The sequence below is a fragment of the Nelusetta ayraudi genome, unplaced genomic scaffold (assembly GCF_046127955.1).
Source record: "Nelusetta ayraudi isolate G7.1 ecotype Tasmania unplaced genomic scaffold, CSIRO-AGI_Nayr_v1 ptg000136l, whole genome shotgun sequence".
Taxonomy (NCBI): Eukaryota; Metazoa; Chordata; class Actinopteri; order Tetraodontiformes; family Monacanthidae; genus Nelusetta; species Nelusetta ayraudi.
The window spans coordinates 2,127,793-2,141,705 of record NW_027466186.1 but is presented as its reverse complement, the minus strand read 5'-3'; the positions used below and the strand labels follow the sequence as shown (position 1 = coordinate 2,141,705).

General features: G+C 50.2%; 1 protein-coding gene across 3 annotated transcripts in view; it reads right to left on the bottom strand.

The window, feature by feature from the left end:
* LOC142879557 (zinc finger protein 516-like) overlaps positions 1-13,913 on the bottom strand; it is a 49,274-nt gene that overhangs the window by 12,383 nt on the left and 22,978 nt on the right. For all 3 annotated transcript variants that reach the window (XM_076012922.1, XM_076012921.1, XM_076012923.1), the window contains exons 2-3: positions 7,199-9,478; positions 2,657-3,952 (exon numbers count right to left, since the gene is read on the bottom strand). In XM_076012922.1, coding sequence (XP_075869037.1) covers positions 2,657-3,952; positions 7,199-8,945 — 3,043 coding nt within the window. In that variant the 5' untranslated portion in view covers positions 8,946-9,478. The remainder of the gene's footprint in view (positions 1-2,656; positions 3,953-7,198; positions 9,479-13,913) is intronic.

Here is a 13,913-nt window from a genome sequence, read left to right as displayed (position 1 = left end):
GTGCTCGCCGAGTGGCGAAAATTGTGGCCACTCGGCATTAAAGAAAGCGATTGCACGAATGCGAGGCCTGATATTTTTATAATTTAGATGACTATTTAATGAGCTCCTATAAGCCGTGTTGTAATAAGGCCTTTTTTTTTTCTTTTTGGTCGTCCTGACACGCATGTTAATGGTGTCAGAACATCTGCGGCCGTGGAGGTGAGCTTCACTAATGGTGGCGGTTTGTTTTCAAACTGGAGAGAATAAAAGAAAAAAACGCAAATAAAGAAAAAAAAAATAAATAATGTTTAAATTGTTATTATCACACACAATTGAATTATTGTTTAATCGTTGTTAAATATGATTTACTATTATAATATAACACATTCCATTCATCACGATTGCCTGACAGTCAAAAACATTGTGTGTATAACACGTTGGTTTGCGCCAATTATCACGGTGATTTGCTTCTCAAACTAGTCTAGCGAGTGCAAAGTGGATGGGTTCGTGACAAAGACAGCCAGCCCAGCAAAAAACACCTACGAATTGGCCGACTAAAGTAAGAAAATGCGAGGCAGCGTACATTAATTATGACTTTACAGCCATACAGAAAATGGCCATGATTATCAACACGTTAGTTGATGGCTTACATATTCTAAACAAATGTAAAAAAAAAATAAAAAAATGATTGAAAAAGCGAACCCCTGAGCTGTATACGTATGTATATGTACATATCTGTATATGTGCACATCTGTATGTGTTTATGTACATATCTGTATATGTATAACACACACACACACACACACACGGACACACACGCCGATGCACTCCTGACCTCTCTGGTTGACAGGTACCATGCCTGCAGGACTGAGCAGCACAAAGGCCCTAGCAGACGCATCAACATCAAGCAGCGAGGACACTACGCACCTGGGCAGCGCCCAAAAGTTGCGTGTACATGTGTTTTTTTGGTCTGAGTCTGTGTGTGTGTGTTTGTGTGTGTGTGTGTGTGCGTGTGTGTGTGTGTGTGCGTGTGACAAACGAAGGGGGCCAGCGGAGGAGGTGACGGCGAGTCTCCCTGGCAGCCTAACTGCTGGCCTCTAGATACTCCACTTGTGTCGTGGGCAGCGCCAGCCCTTCTCACTGACGCAGCCAGTGAAAGACGGGACGGAGCCGAACGCCGGGGCCCGGCGAACAGCGCGGGTGCTCGAGAGGAGCGACGGGGAGGGGCGGGCAGGCGGGCGGGCGGGCAGAGAAAGACCCGCTCGCTCAAAAAAAGGTCACGTTATCGCTTGTGACTCAAAGGGCTAAGGCAGAACGTGACGATATGCGCCCGGACGGGTGACAGCGATGTCATGCGTCCGCTCCGGGGGCTGTTTTCTCTGACCCGTGGCTCCGCGCAGTCCCCACTTGACCTTAGAGACACAGCAGAAAATGGGCAAATAATGCGGATGTTGGGTAATGACCACTTCCAAAGCAGCTGGTGGGGTAATTACTCTGTCTCCTCTTTTGTGCTCTCTCTCTCGGCCCTGTTTTTTTTTTTGTTTGTTTGTTTTTTTGTTTTTTTTCCATGTGCCTACCTCCGCGCTCATCGGCGCGAGCCTCTCGTCAGGCCCGAGCCCGTGACCTAAACAGTTTGTGACAGCTTTTCTGGGAGAGTGGAGCCGGAGACTAGGCATGCCTCGCAGACCTGGGAGTCGAGTCTCTCTTGTCAACGCGCGCACACGGATACGCACACTCTTTTTTCCACCAAAAAGGAAAAAAAGGGAGAGAAAACCACCACGAATGGGGCACGCACGCACGCATCGACAGCGGCGAGCCCTTTCATCACGTATCGCAAAGACTAGCGTGGCCGTGTGTGTTTGCAAATCCTGTCGGGAATCGCTCGGCACAAACGTCTATCAATACGTCTCTGCCGGGTGCTGATGTGCTGTCTGGGAAAGACAGTGACTGACTGAGTAGGACGGAAAGCACACACAGTGAGTACAGGCACGGCGGGAGGAGCGCGCCCGCTTTGAGCGACACTCTTGTGTTAACATCCGCACGACATTCCAGCTACGAGGACCCCGTCTGTTATTTGTTGTGCGGTGCGCAGAGGAAGAGAAGCTTGCAAGTTCCGACGCACAGCTGAGCAGCCGAGCGGCAGTTGTCGTCATTGAAGGCGAGCTGTCACTCGGGACTTTCATAGGTCCACATTTATGCTGTAACCTCGATCAACGATCAAAACGACACGAGTACACTGGACTCTACTGGCCTTCGCCGCCAGTCACCAGACCTCAATCCATTGGAGCACCTTTTGGGATGCGGCGCATCGGGAGATTCGCATTGCGGACGTGCAGCCCAAAAAAATCTGCAGCAACTGCAAGAAATCTCTGAAGAACGTTTGCGACACCCTGTTGAAAGTACGTCACAAAGAACAAAGGCAGTTCTGAGGGCAAAAGGGGGGGGGTCCGAGCGTTCACTATCGAGATGTACCTAATAAAGTGGCCAGTGAGTGAGCTGCGTGTGTACCTGATTACAACTGGGTTACCCTTCATTGAACAGGGCGATGAAAGTGTGTCTTTTGTACCCCTTTAAATGTAACCTGCATTTAAACGTGCTTTTGAGAGGCCCTGTCCAAATGATGGTGCGTCGGTATGAGTTGCAGTGTTGAGTTGTGATGCACGGAGCTGCTTCCTACCAGTGGGGTCCAGCAGCGAGTTGGCGGCGCCCCAGCGGTGGTAGAGGGCGGCCACTTCGTGGGGGCTGTAGTTCTTGAGGAAGCCGAGGGCGTCGGGCGGCACCTCGGGCGTCTCCGCCATGGTCTCCTGCCTGCCATCGGCGTGAACCTCCGGAGGCAGGGAGGTCGACGGCGGCGGGGTGTTGAGCATGGCGCCCCCGTGTGCCTGGGAGGCCGCGTAGTGGTGCCCGAGGGCGGAGCTGTGGGCGATGGCGCTGGGCCTGGTGGCGCCGGCTCGGCCCTGGCTGTGGGAGTTGGGGGCCGGCTGGTGAGGGGAGCCCCGAGCTCGGCCGTACTCCGGCGGGCCCTGTTTGCTGGACAGCACGAAGCCCAGGCCCTCCTGAGGCATCAGGTAGCGGTCGGCCATCCTGGACCCAGTGGCGGAGCCGGAACCGGAGCCGGGGCTGGGAGCCGCCGAGCGAGAGTGGGAACCGGAGCTCTTGTCCGATGAGCTGGAGGAGGACGGCGGGCGTCTCTGGTTGTAGGCGTCTAGCTTGGGTCTAAAGGGGGGCTGGTGACTCTGGTCCTCCATGTGTCTGGTGCTGCTGCTCCCGCGGGTTGGAGCTCTACCACCGTGGCTGCCTGAGAGGGTTGAGGATCCCCTGGATAATGAGGAGGAGGACGAGGAGGAGGAGGAGGAGGAAGAGGAAGGCTGGCCGGTTGGCTTGCTCCTCTTTGACACGTCGCCGGAGCTGCTCGGGGGCCCGGTGCGCTGGAAACGCACCGGCGGAGTTAGCGGCGGGCACTCCTTCCCCTCCAGCACAGGCGGGGGGCCGGTGCGCCTCCACGAAGCCGACGATAATTTGTCCCTGGGGCCTTTGGAGCAATTTTTCAGAGCCCACTTGGGAGCAATGCTGGAGCTGCTGCTGTTGATGCGGTGAGCCACAGTCTGGTGCATCCACAGCACCTCCGGGTAGCGGGTGGAGTGGGAGCAGAAGGAGCACTTGTGGCTGGTTAGGTTCTTCCGGTCCAGGTCGACGCCGACGGCGCCTCTGCAACCCTCGGCCCGGACGCACAGGTCGACGGGGGTCGCGCCGGGGTCGAGGTAAGCAGGAGGGGAGGCGGCCTTGTTCAGGCCCTGCAGGAGGGCTTTCTTCAGCTTGGAGTATCCACCGGGGGCGACCCGGTCCGAGCCGGAGGCGGCGCTGGGGCTGGGTCTGTCTGAGGCAGCGGGGTGTCGGACACGGACATGTGTGGTGTAGGCCTTCAGATCGGTCGTGACAAAATCACAGGGGCTGCAGACGTAAGGTTTCTCATCTGTAAGAAGAGGAAATTACAACATAAAGGTCAGCGGCTGCGGTGAAACCACCCTCCCCGCCACTAGCAGCACTGAGTCAGAGCTCATTACATCTGCGCTTAGTTCACTGGGTTCCACGTGCACGCAGTTTGCGAGAATGGCCACCAGGTAGCAGTATTGGCCCAACGTGCAGTTTGGGAGAATGGCCACCAGGCTGCAGTATTGGTCAGTTTACTCCTCGCGAGCCTCTTCATCTACCTCGCTAATGAGTTTAATGAGTTTATATTTTATTTTCTTCCGAGAAAACAATTACCGGGTTGAAATATACTTGCAAATTAGGAATAAAGAATAAAGAGCTGTATTTTTTTTTCTGAAATCTTGACTAGGTCATGCATTACATCATCTCATCTCAACAATCATTGGCAATTTTCTCCTTAATAAGTAAATTATTTACATAATAATGCCACTAACATTGTACTAGCATTCATTCATAATACATATGTTAAAAAAAAAAACATACTTCAAAACATAGTTTAAGTTCATATTTTCTGTTTTACCGTTCTGGTAACGACACTGTAATACCTGTATTTTGCTGTATTTTTACTATGCTGCAGTTTTATCAATATTCCACTAGATGGCGGAGGTGAACAGGATTTTAAATGTTACAGCTGGAAAGGGCAGGGATATTATCAAACAGAATCTGAGTGTGAGGAACTTGCATCGTCAGCCTGTTATGAACAGATGTATTTGTTTCACAACACTCTGAATCAAGCTGAATCAAGGAAAAGGGCCTGCAGCAATAACTGTGCATGGTGAGGTGAACAACGTCCATGTTAATGTGTCCTTGAAACAAGCGAAAGACATTCATGAAGACACACTCAATATCTGTATACAGTTTATACCGTAACAAACTAACTAACTAACTAAGGAAAGCGACTGCTGTCGTATGTCAAGGCGCTTGGGCCCCAATCAAAAACAACAATACTCAGAAAACAGGTCTGTTGAGTCGCACTGAGCTGTTCATAATTTACAACTTCAAACAGCAGATAGGGGGAGGGACTTTGCGAGGCTATTTTCCACGAGGGTGTCCTCTGAGTGTCTCTCCCACCCTTCTTGCCAGCATCCGTCTCCATCAGGAGGTGACTCTATAAATATCCAATCCCTCAGACATCGGGCTGCATTGCAGGGTCAATGCTAAGAAGAGCGGCTGACAGACATTAGGAGTGTCACAGGATGTAACCTCGGGGATTAAGACAAAAGGTATAGAAGCTCTCAGTGGACGGTAGCCACTAAGAGTGAATATGCGGCACAACTTTAACATAAAGCCTTTTGGTTGGATTTGTTTGTCATTTGTTTTAAGGTGACCGCTTTGCCCTCTGCTGTAAAGCCGATTATGGTTATTCTGCATTCTGTTTTCAAGGCTCATTTGAATTGTGTGTATTTACTTTGTTTATTGTTACTTTTTTCTTCCTTTTGGAGCAGGTTGTGTAAACCACTTTTGACTTTTTTTTATGGATTTGCTTTATTGATTTTGCATATGGTTTTATGAGTATTTTGTAGCATTAGTAGTAGATGAACAAATGCACTGCATTAATAGAGATTGAATGACATCAGTTATTTGAATTACACTGTTATGTATGCTTTCTATGCCACAAGTACATATCAAGTGAATAGAATAAAACCATAAACTAAGCCATGCCGAGTATGGCATAAACACATGTGTGAGCCAACACTATAAAGTATTGAATTATATTAGCATAATTCCATTAAACTGGGGGAACCACGCCATAAACTTCTCAGTATCGGTGTGTCTTATCAAGAGGTTCCATGACAAATACAGCCGTGAGTTAAAGCAACACGAGGACAGATTTCAATGGCAAAGATTAAAAAAAAAAAAAAAAGGAGCGCAAAAAGCATATTTACACAGATAGGGGGGTGAGGGGAGTTTCCTGAGACAGGAAGAGCTGAAATAGAACACACAGCTCGATCAGGCCTGAAGAAATGCTGCTGCTATTTTCGAAGGGCTGTGCTGCTAGGAAGGAATGGAAGCCATCACCGCTGTTCTTAGCTTCACACCAAGGCCTGCCGTTTTTGAATTGGGTACTTTGGTAAATGACGATCGTGAGAAGACAGAAGGGCTGAAAGTGCTTCAATTACCAGGACCCACTCCTCTACCATATTCTGACCATTATTATGGTTGTTTTGCCCTTGAATGGGCAGCTCGCCCCCCCCCCCCTCCACTGTGTTTATTGGTTGTGGAGGTGAAAAAATGATAGGTATTCCAAAAATGCCTTCTCTTCTGCTGATGGGCTACTAACAGGGACACGGCTTCACTTGGCTGCTTCACTTGGCCACCAGTCCCTTAAAAATCTTTATGCAGCAGTCAAAGTCAATGGGATGTAGTCAAAAGTAATTCTTGTTTTTTTTGTTTTTTTTATCCATCTCATAAAAGGGATCAATTCAGGTGAAGTTTTAATATGTGGCCACACGGAGGCTCCACCACCCCCAGCTTGCACTCAGAGTGTGGAGTGGAGGAGCTGCACCTACACAAAGCACATTTCATCAACAGATGTTTACTACGGGCCAGTGAACAGTCTGAGGCCTGTGGTGGGAGGCTTGAAAGAGCTGCAGTCACGGTGCTGCTGGAAAACAGAGCTTGTTTGGACTAGTTAACGTGCGCGTGTGCGCCATTATTTTGTCTATAAAGTGTTTTCTTCCTTATCAGTGACTCCATTTTGAATGAACCGCGAGATTCAACAAAGGGTTCATAGGATCAGTAGAAGAATGTGTATTCAAAAGAGATTAATATTGCAAGTCAAAGGCCTAGTGTGTAAGATTCAGTGGTATCCAATTGCAGGAAGGCATGTTGGAAGTAATGTTAAACAATCGAGCATTTTAATAGCAGAAAAATCGAAGATTTGGACTTCTCTCGAAATGTGGTTGCACAACATGGCTGTCTCCTTATTAGTGTGTGGTGGTGGATCTGCACTTAATATAACAATATTATTTTAACGACAACTAATGTAACAAAGAATCCCATCGTTTATGTTGTCGATGTCAACATTCAAATGTATTTTCTTGCTGTTTCATTCCAATTGATCCCACTAATCCAATCTGACACATTGGCCCTAGGAGCTGCAATTCATGTATTTGTAATGACCACCTCTCAAAGTAAAGGTAGTTCTTGGGCACCCCCCTTTACTGCTGACGATTGAAAAGTGACGTACGGGGACGGCTGCAATATTAATCATGTATCAGAGACTGACCTGATATCTCTCCAGACTTTGTTGTTCCCATCTCCGAGGCCTGGCTGCCAAGAGTGGAGGCTGGTGGAGAGTCCCCGTAGCCCGGGGTGCTGGGCCTGCTGGCGGAGCCAGACTCGGGTTCGCTGGTGGAGCCCCATCTGTCGTCTCTCGTGCTCCTCTCCTTGTCCTCCGTGGACGCCCTACTTCCGTCTCTTCTGTGGACCCGCTGGTGGACGATCATCTGGTGGCGGCTGCGGAAAACCTTGCCGCACTCAAAGCACTCGTGGGACTTGGGAGGCGCCTGCGCCTGCGACGGCCGCCGCCTCTCCTGCCGGGACGACGGACGGTACTCGGAGTCGCTGAGGCTCTCCGGTGACCGGTCTCCCGAAGAGGCCTGGTTCGTCAAACTGGAGCTGCTGCGTCGCCCCGGGCCGCGTTTCTCTTGGCCTTGTAAGACGTACCGGCCGTTTTCCTTCTCGTAAACCACGGCGGCTCCGGCGAGGGCGTCGTCCTCCATGCCTCCTCCGCCATAAGAGCTCTTGTAGCCCAGCTCGATGGGCTCCACGACCCTTCCTTTGGTGGCCAACTGCCAGGCCTGGTAGCTGCAAACGGGGTCGAGCTCCGGAATTCTTTGACCGAGTTGTTTCTGCTCCAGCTCTTCCTCTCGCTCCAGTGTCTTGTCCTCCACGGGCTGGAGGTTCAGGTAGTCAAGGTAACGTCTCTTAGCAGCAGGTGGATCCTCGTCATCGCCGAGTCCACTTTGGGATTTCCTACCTTGGGTGAGGCAATGGACCTTCTCGTGGGCCCTCAAGCTCTCCTTGCTGTGGAACAGGTTCCCGCACTTGGAACACATCTGATAGACGGACGCAACGGAGCCGTTGCCCACGTCAGGATCCTGAGCCACGTTGTTGATGGTGGTCGGGTGCTCGGCCAAGTCGGACTTTGAGCGTGACCTGGATTTGGTGTTGTGCGTCTTCATGTGCGACTTGAGAAACCAGGCCTCGCGGAAGCGCCTCCCGCAGATACGGCAGCAGTGGTCCAGGATGCCTGCGTGCTTCTTCATGTGCGACTTGAGGAACCAGGCCTGGCTGAAGACCTGCCCGCACGTCTCGCAGGGAAAGGTCCCGTCGCCCTGCTGTTGGGCGTCTGTATCATCCACCTCTTCCTTCACGGAGGCTTCCTCCTCTGTGTCCACCATGATGTGGACCTTCTCAATGTGGCTCAGCAGCTGGTCCTCTCGCAAGGCCTCGTAGCCGCACAGGCGGCAACAGAAAGGCTTCTGGCCGGGGAGGGACTTCTCTCTTTTCAGGCTCCTCACAGGCGTCTTCCTCCGACCGTCCTCCCCGGCGTCCCCGCTGACCACCCTGTTGCACGCCGAGCTGCTCTTGGTCGGGCTCGTGCCCCCGTCGAGGCCCTCCGAGACACTCATCTCCTCCTCCGCCCCGCCCTCGTCGTCCTCGTTGGAGTGGTGGCTGGAGAGCGTGCCCAGCTTGTGGCTGCGGATGTGAACCTTGAGGTTGCCCTTCTGCGAGGCCCTGTGGTCGCAGTAGGGACACTTGTACGGGCGCACTCCCGTGTGGCGTCTCATGTGCTGCGACAGGGAGCTGAGGAACGGGAAGCTCCGTCCGCAGATGCTGCAGTCATGGGACCCCGGCGTGGGGTCGTCCTCGCCCTCCGCCTCGTTCTTCTCGGCCTTGACCTGGTCCAAGATCTCCTTCGGGTCTCCCTTCTCGGCGTTCAGGATCTCCACGCTGTCTCTGGGATTCATCGCACCGCCCAGAAAACGCACTGTCGGTCTGGGCCTTCTTTTCGCGAACTTGCTTAAACACAAAAACCTTGAGGACTACCGCTATCTACGGCCGCACATCTACGGAGCTCGCCTCCGGTCAGGCCCGTTAAACCGCTATCTGCCGTAAATCATGCGGCGATCAAGCTGCTTACGCAGCAGCCCATTTAGCACTATCTAGTTACTGGATGCAACAGCGTCTATCCATCATCCGCCCGCGCTGCCAATGAATCGAACGCATCTGTTTGCCGCTCACACTGGAGATGGCAACGAATGGGAAGCTAGCATCCGTTTGTGCGTGTAGTCAAAAAGTCGCAGCCTCAGAATTGGAGGTTAATTTGACAGTCAATGGTGAAGCACTTCTTTAAGGACCAGGTTATTGTATTTGACAGGGGGAGAAGTGTTTGTGCAGGTCAGAGTAGCTAATCCACGAGACTTCTTCTCTTCATTATAGCAGTGTCTCATTCTTCTTCTTAGGCTTCCGCCTCGCCCTTCACGCACTGCACATCATTCACCTGAGAATGAAAAAGAAATAGCACGAGTGTTAAGGGGATGAAAAGTGAAAAATAAACATCTGAGGCTGTGGGCAAAAGAGAGAAACTCAGCGCCACCAAGTCATTCGACGGGAACTTCCTGTGGTCTTTGAGAACTTTTTGGTCAAAGCATTATGCATACAGCTGGGCTAGCTGGCTAGTTAGCTAGCACTTAAATGTACTCATTTTCTTTTTAGGCTATTGATCCAACCACATGCTTTTGGTACTTTGACTTTAGGCTTTGGATAAAATTTACACTGAAAGCAGTAACATGAAAAAAATGAAATTCATGGCCCAGTCTGCCCAATATGACACCATGGATCAGTATTCAAGTGTGTGTATGTGTGTGTGTGTGCGAGAGAGAGAGAGAGAGAGAGAGAGAGAGAGAGAGAGCCATGTGGGGCTTGGAGGCTCCGACTCCACAATGGCTGAGTTGACACTTTGCACAATCAGGGCCGGGGAGGGCGCGGGGGAGGGGAGGGGGGGGCTGTGTGCACATCAGCACAATCAGCAGCAGCACCAGGCTCCCTCCTCCCACCTCCCTCCCACCCCGCACCAACCCCAACCGACGCGGTCACGTGACAGGGATCTTAAGTACACAACAGGAAGTGGCTCGTCAGACAGTTTGCTTTACCGGGTTTCTCAAACCGGAGTCGAGTCTGGCTCGGCCGGAGTCAAACAGCGACAGAAGAGGGGCAGGGTGACAAGAGGGGAAACTACAGTTTCAAAACTCCCCCCATGTCACAAATGCTCCACAAAAATCTCCCCCTGCTGAATATGCGCGGTTTAAACTGCATTATGTAATTAATGTGATGAACAATTCGTCTTTCCCTTTGTTCTTTGTGGAGGAAACTTTTTTTTTTTTTTGGCAGAGCAAAACTGGAAGTTAACTATAATTGCAGGAGATTGCCAAACCCCTCAACGTGTGGACCATATGAGACGTGACTGACAGCGTTATTAGGGGGCTTTTATATGAAGTGCCAGAGGTAGTGAGCTGAGTTGCTGCCAGCCTCTAATTATAAGTGGATAATTGATCATAATCATAAGAGGATAAGGTGGTGGAAGAAAGTTAGCACAAGAACAATTATATATCTTACACTCTACCCGCTGCAGGTGAATAGCGCCGCGCTAGCCGAGGTCAACGTGCGTTTTGCAGGCTGCAGGAGCCAACTGGAGAGTTCGGCCGCTGCTCGCGTCGCTATTTTGACAAAAGAAGGATTCTGATTTTCCATCACGGCTTGTCTGAAAGGAGCGCGGCAGCCGTTTAATAAAACATTATGCCTCAAAAGTAAAATATTCATCCATAATCTGGTGTCTTCCCTCTTGTACAGGATGACAGGTGACACCGAGCAAGAGGGGGGGGGGGGGGGACACCGACCTTCTGCACTGCCGTAGGGGAGTCCAGGGACTTCCTGCGACGGCATGCAGCGTGACAGCATACACGATTAAAAAAAGTCGCTCAACATCAATGCTGGCATCAATTTAAGGCTTGACTTTCAAATAAATAATACAACTAAATTAGACTCCAAACATCTGCACTGTCTTTGCATGCACGTAGGTTTTCTTTATTTTTATGGTCAGGCAAACCAGACGAACCCACAACCTGTAATATGCCGGGGATTTTCTTTCACGGCATATTGTGACTTGAGCAGAGATGATTCATTTTAATGAAAGTGTTTCTTTATTCAACGTGCCTCTTTGCGTATTTGAGTAACGAAACAAAATTTGCTTTAAAAACACAGAAGTTACAATTTATTCTTTGTACAAAGTTTAAAACTTACAAATGGATAAAGAAGTTAGTATCAATAATGTAACAATCAACTGTGTGTACTTTTATATAAATAGCAAGTCTAATTTCATATTTCACCTAATTTGTGTCACATCTGCTTGAGACAATAAAATAACTAAAAGCAATTATCTTAAAGTCACATGAGACATAACTGACACAGCGCCAGAGTTTGTTGCTCAGCAACTACGTTTTATCTGTAAAAAAAAAAAAGGTCTTAATTTAAAAGACCGAAAGAAACTAATAAACAAAGATAATGGTTCTAAAAAAACCACTGATCTGCCCGTGTCAACATTGCCTGTTCCATTTCTTACTCTAAGTGTGTCTCCCGACGTCGCGTATCGCTGCTTTGGCTCCTGCTTGCGCGTGCTTAAAACAGAGGATAATAATCTTATTCTTCTTATTAAATGACCTCAATGATTAGGGGGGTCCGGGCGAGTGGATGAGCAGGGTTGAGCCTCTTCCACAGTAAGCCTGTCATCCACCAGACGGTCACATGTGCAAATTGAAATGTAATAAGATTAGCCTCCAGAAGGGAAACAATGCAGGCTCCTCACCATGCGGGCAAAAAAAAAAAAATGACAAATTGGCTTAAGGAGAAGAGAGAGAGAGAAACAGAGAGAGAGAGAGAGACAGAGAGAGACAAAAAAAAAAGAAAACCTGACCAAGAGCAAAAGACAAGATTACCGATCAGCAGCGTCATCAAAAAAGAAAAGAGGGACATGAAATCTCTATTTAAGGTCAACATTGTATAAAGAAAGGCTAAGACGGAGTAAAGCTAGTACAAACATCCACAGCTAATATCTCGGAGGCAGATAGGAACTGGATTAATAAGGGAAGCCGTGTTGAAATCTGTATCAATATGCTTTTTTTTGTTTCTGTTTGTTATTCCAATTAAAAAAAAAAAAAAAAAAAAAAACACTTCTCCCACCTTTAAACAGGTGCAATCAAAGCCTGTGGACGAGCCTAAAGCCGCACAGAGAGAAAGCATTTCCTTCGCCGCGCCGTTAATGCACACAGTGGCTTTCATACGATGAGTCACTGGGAGTGGAGACAACGTTTTAGCTGATAATGACTGCTGTGTCGTACCAAAACAAACTGCTCTCTTCAACCCCCCCCACCACCACCACCACCACCAGCATCACCACCAACCCCCACCCCGGCATTCTTTCTTTCTTTCTTTCTTTTTCTTTCTTTGTGCGGTCACTCTGCGGACGGTGGTGGATAAAGTTCGGGGGAGAAGAGCAAATTTTTTTTTTTTTTTTAATTTTCCCACCCTTTCCTTGTCTTTCTTTGCAGATCAGCCGAGGCTATTCTATCCCTGCACTTGTTGACTTCTGGGGTTCACATCTGGAATGGATCATGACCAGAGAAAGGAGAGAAGAAGAAAAAAAAAGGAACAAACCAAAAGACGGTGGCAAACGAGGCCACGTCATGACTTGTTTACAGCTGGAAGCGATTCGCTTGTGTAGTTTTCACACATCTCGCACTGTCGGCCTGCCAAGATGTGCGAAAACAAACGTCGGGCAGCACGACAAATATGCCTTGTGATTCTATTCACGACTTCATGACAAATTCCCCGCTGTGGGGCGGCGGGGGTTGGGGGGGGGGGGTTCATTAGTGCAAAAGGCTCGGCTGCTCCCTCTAGAGGCAAAACGCAGAAGAGCTAAATATCTGGCCTGGCCTGCTTGGCTCAGCGGCGAGAGAAAAACACCGTCATCCGGCCCAGGGAAGCACCTTCGCCGGGGCAATCATCGCGGTCGGAGCGGCCGACACAAATCTCCCGCACCCGAGGGTGCCGCGATTGGCTTCCATAGCACGTTGACTCACTCGCGCCGTCACCTTATCGACGATAATGGCCCGCGGGTCGCCCCGGCTCGCGGGGACATCCTTCAGCGGTGACTCCCACGCGGCAGGCGGCGCGGCGAGGAGCGTTTTGAGGTTGAGAAAAGGGGAGGGGGAAAGAAAAAAAATAAAAAATCACACAGCGGGACGTGGGGACAAATAAAGAGTGGACCTCTTGTTCCAGCGCGCCGCACACTGGCTCACACATGCGGGGGGGGGGACGGAGGAATCAAGACGCAAAACAGAGGGGGCTTTTAATGTCGTCCACACACGCCTTTTCAATATGTGCACACTGTGCGCCTTGAACACTGTTTCATACAGGCAGCATTGAGGGCTTAAACACCCGTACTGAGAGCCGCACGCGTGCACACAAACACACACACGCGGCCTCATGGAACACAAGATACAGAGAGCACTTTACCAAAAAAAAAAAAAAACCAGAAAAAACACCGGTATCCTCCATACAGTTGCTCATAGAGGCATTCAGAGCTGCAGCGAGGAGACAGAGGCCGCGCTATACGGCGCCTTACGTAAACACACGCGGACAGAATCAGACCCCCGTTCTCAGACTAATCAATAATCCATTATGAACAAACTGCTCTTCACCTCACGCCCCCCCCCCCCCACTCCCCCACCCACCCCCCCGCCCCCCCAACCCGGTCTAAGCGGGGCGACAAAGAGCTTTGCAGCAAAGGCCACGGCGAGGAAAGAAAGAGAAAGAAGGGGGAGGAGAGGGGAGGGGGAGGGAGCGACGAGCACAGCTGGATGCACACCCGCCAAGCCACA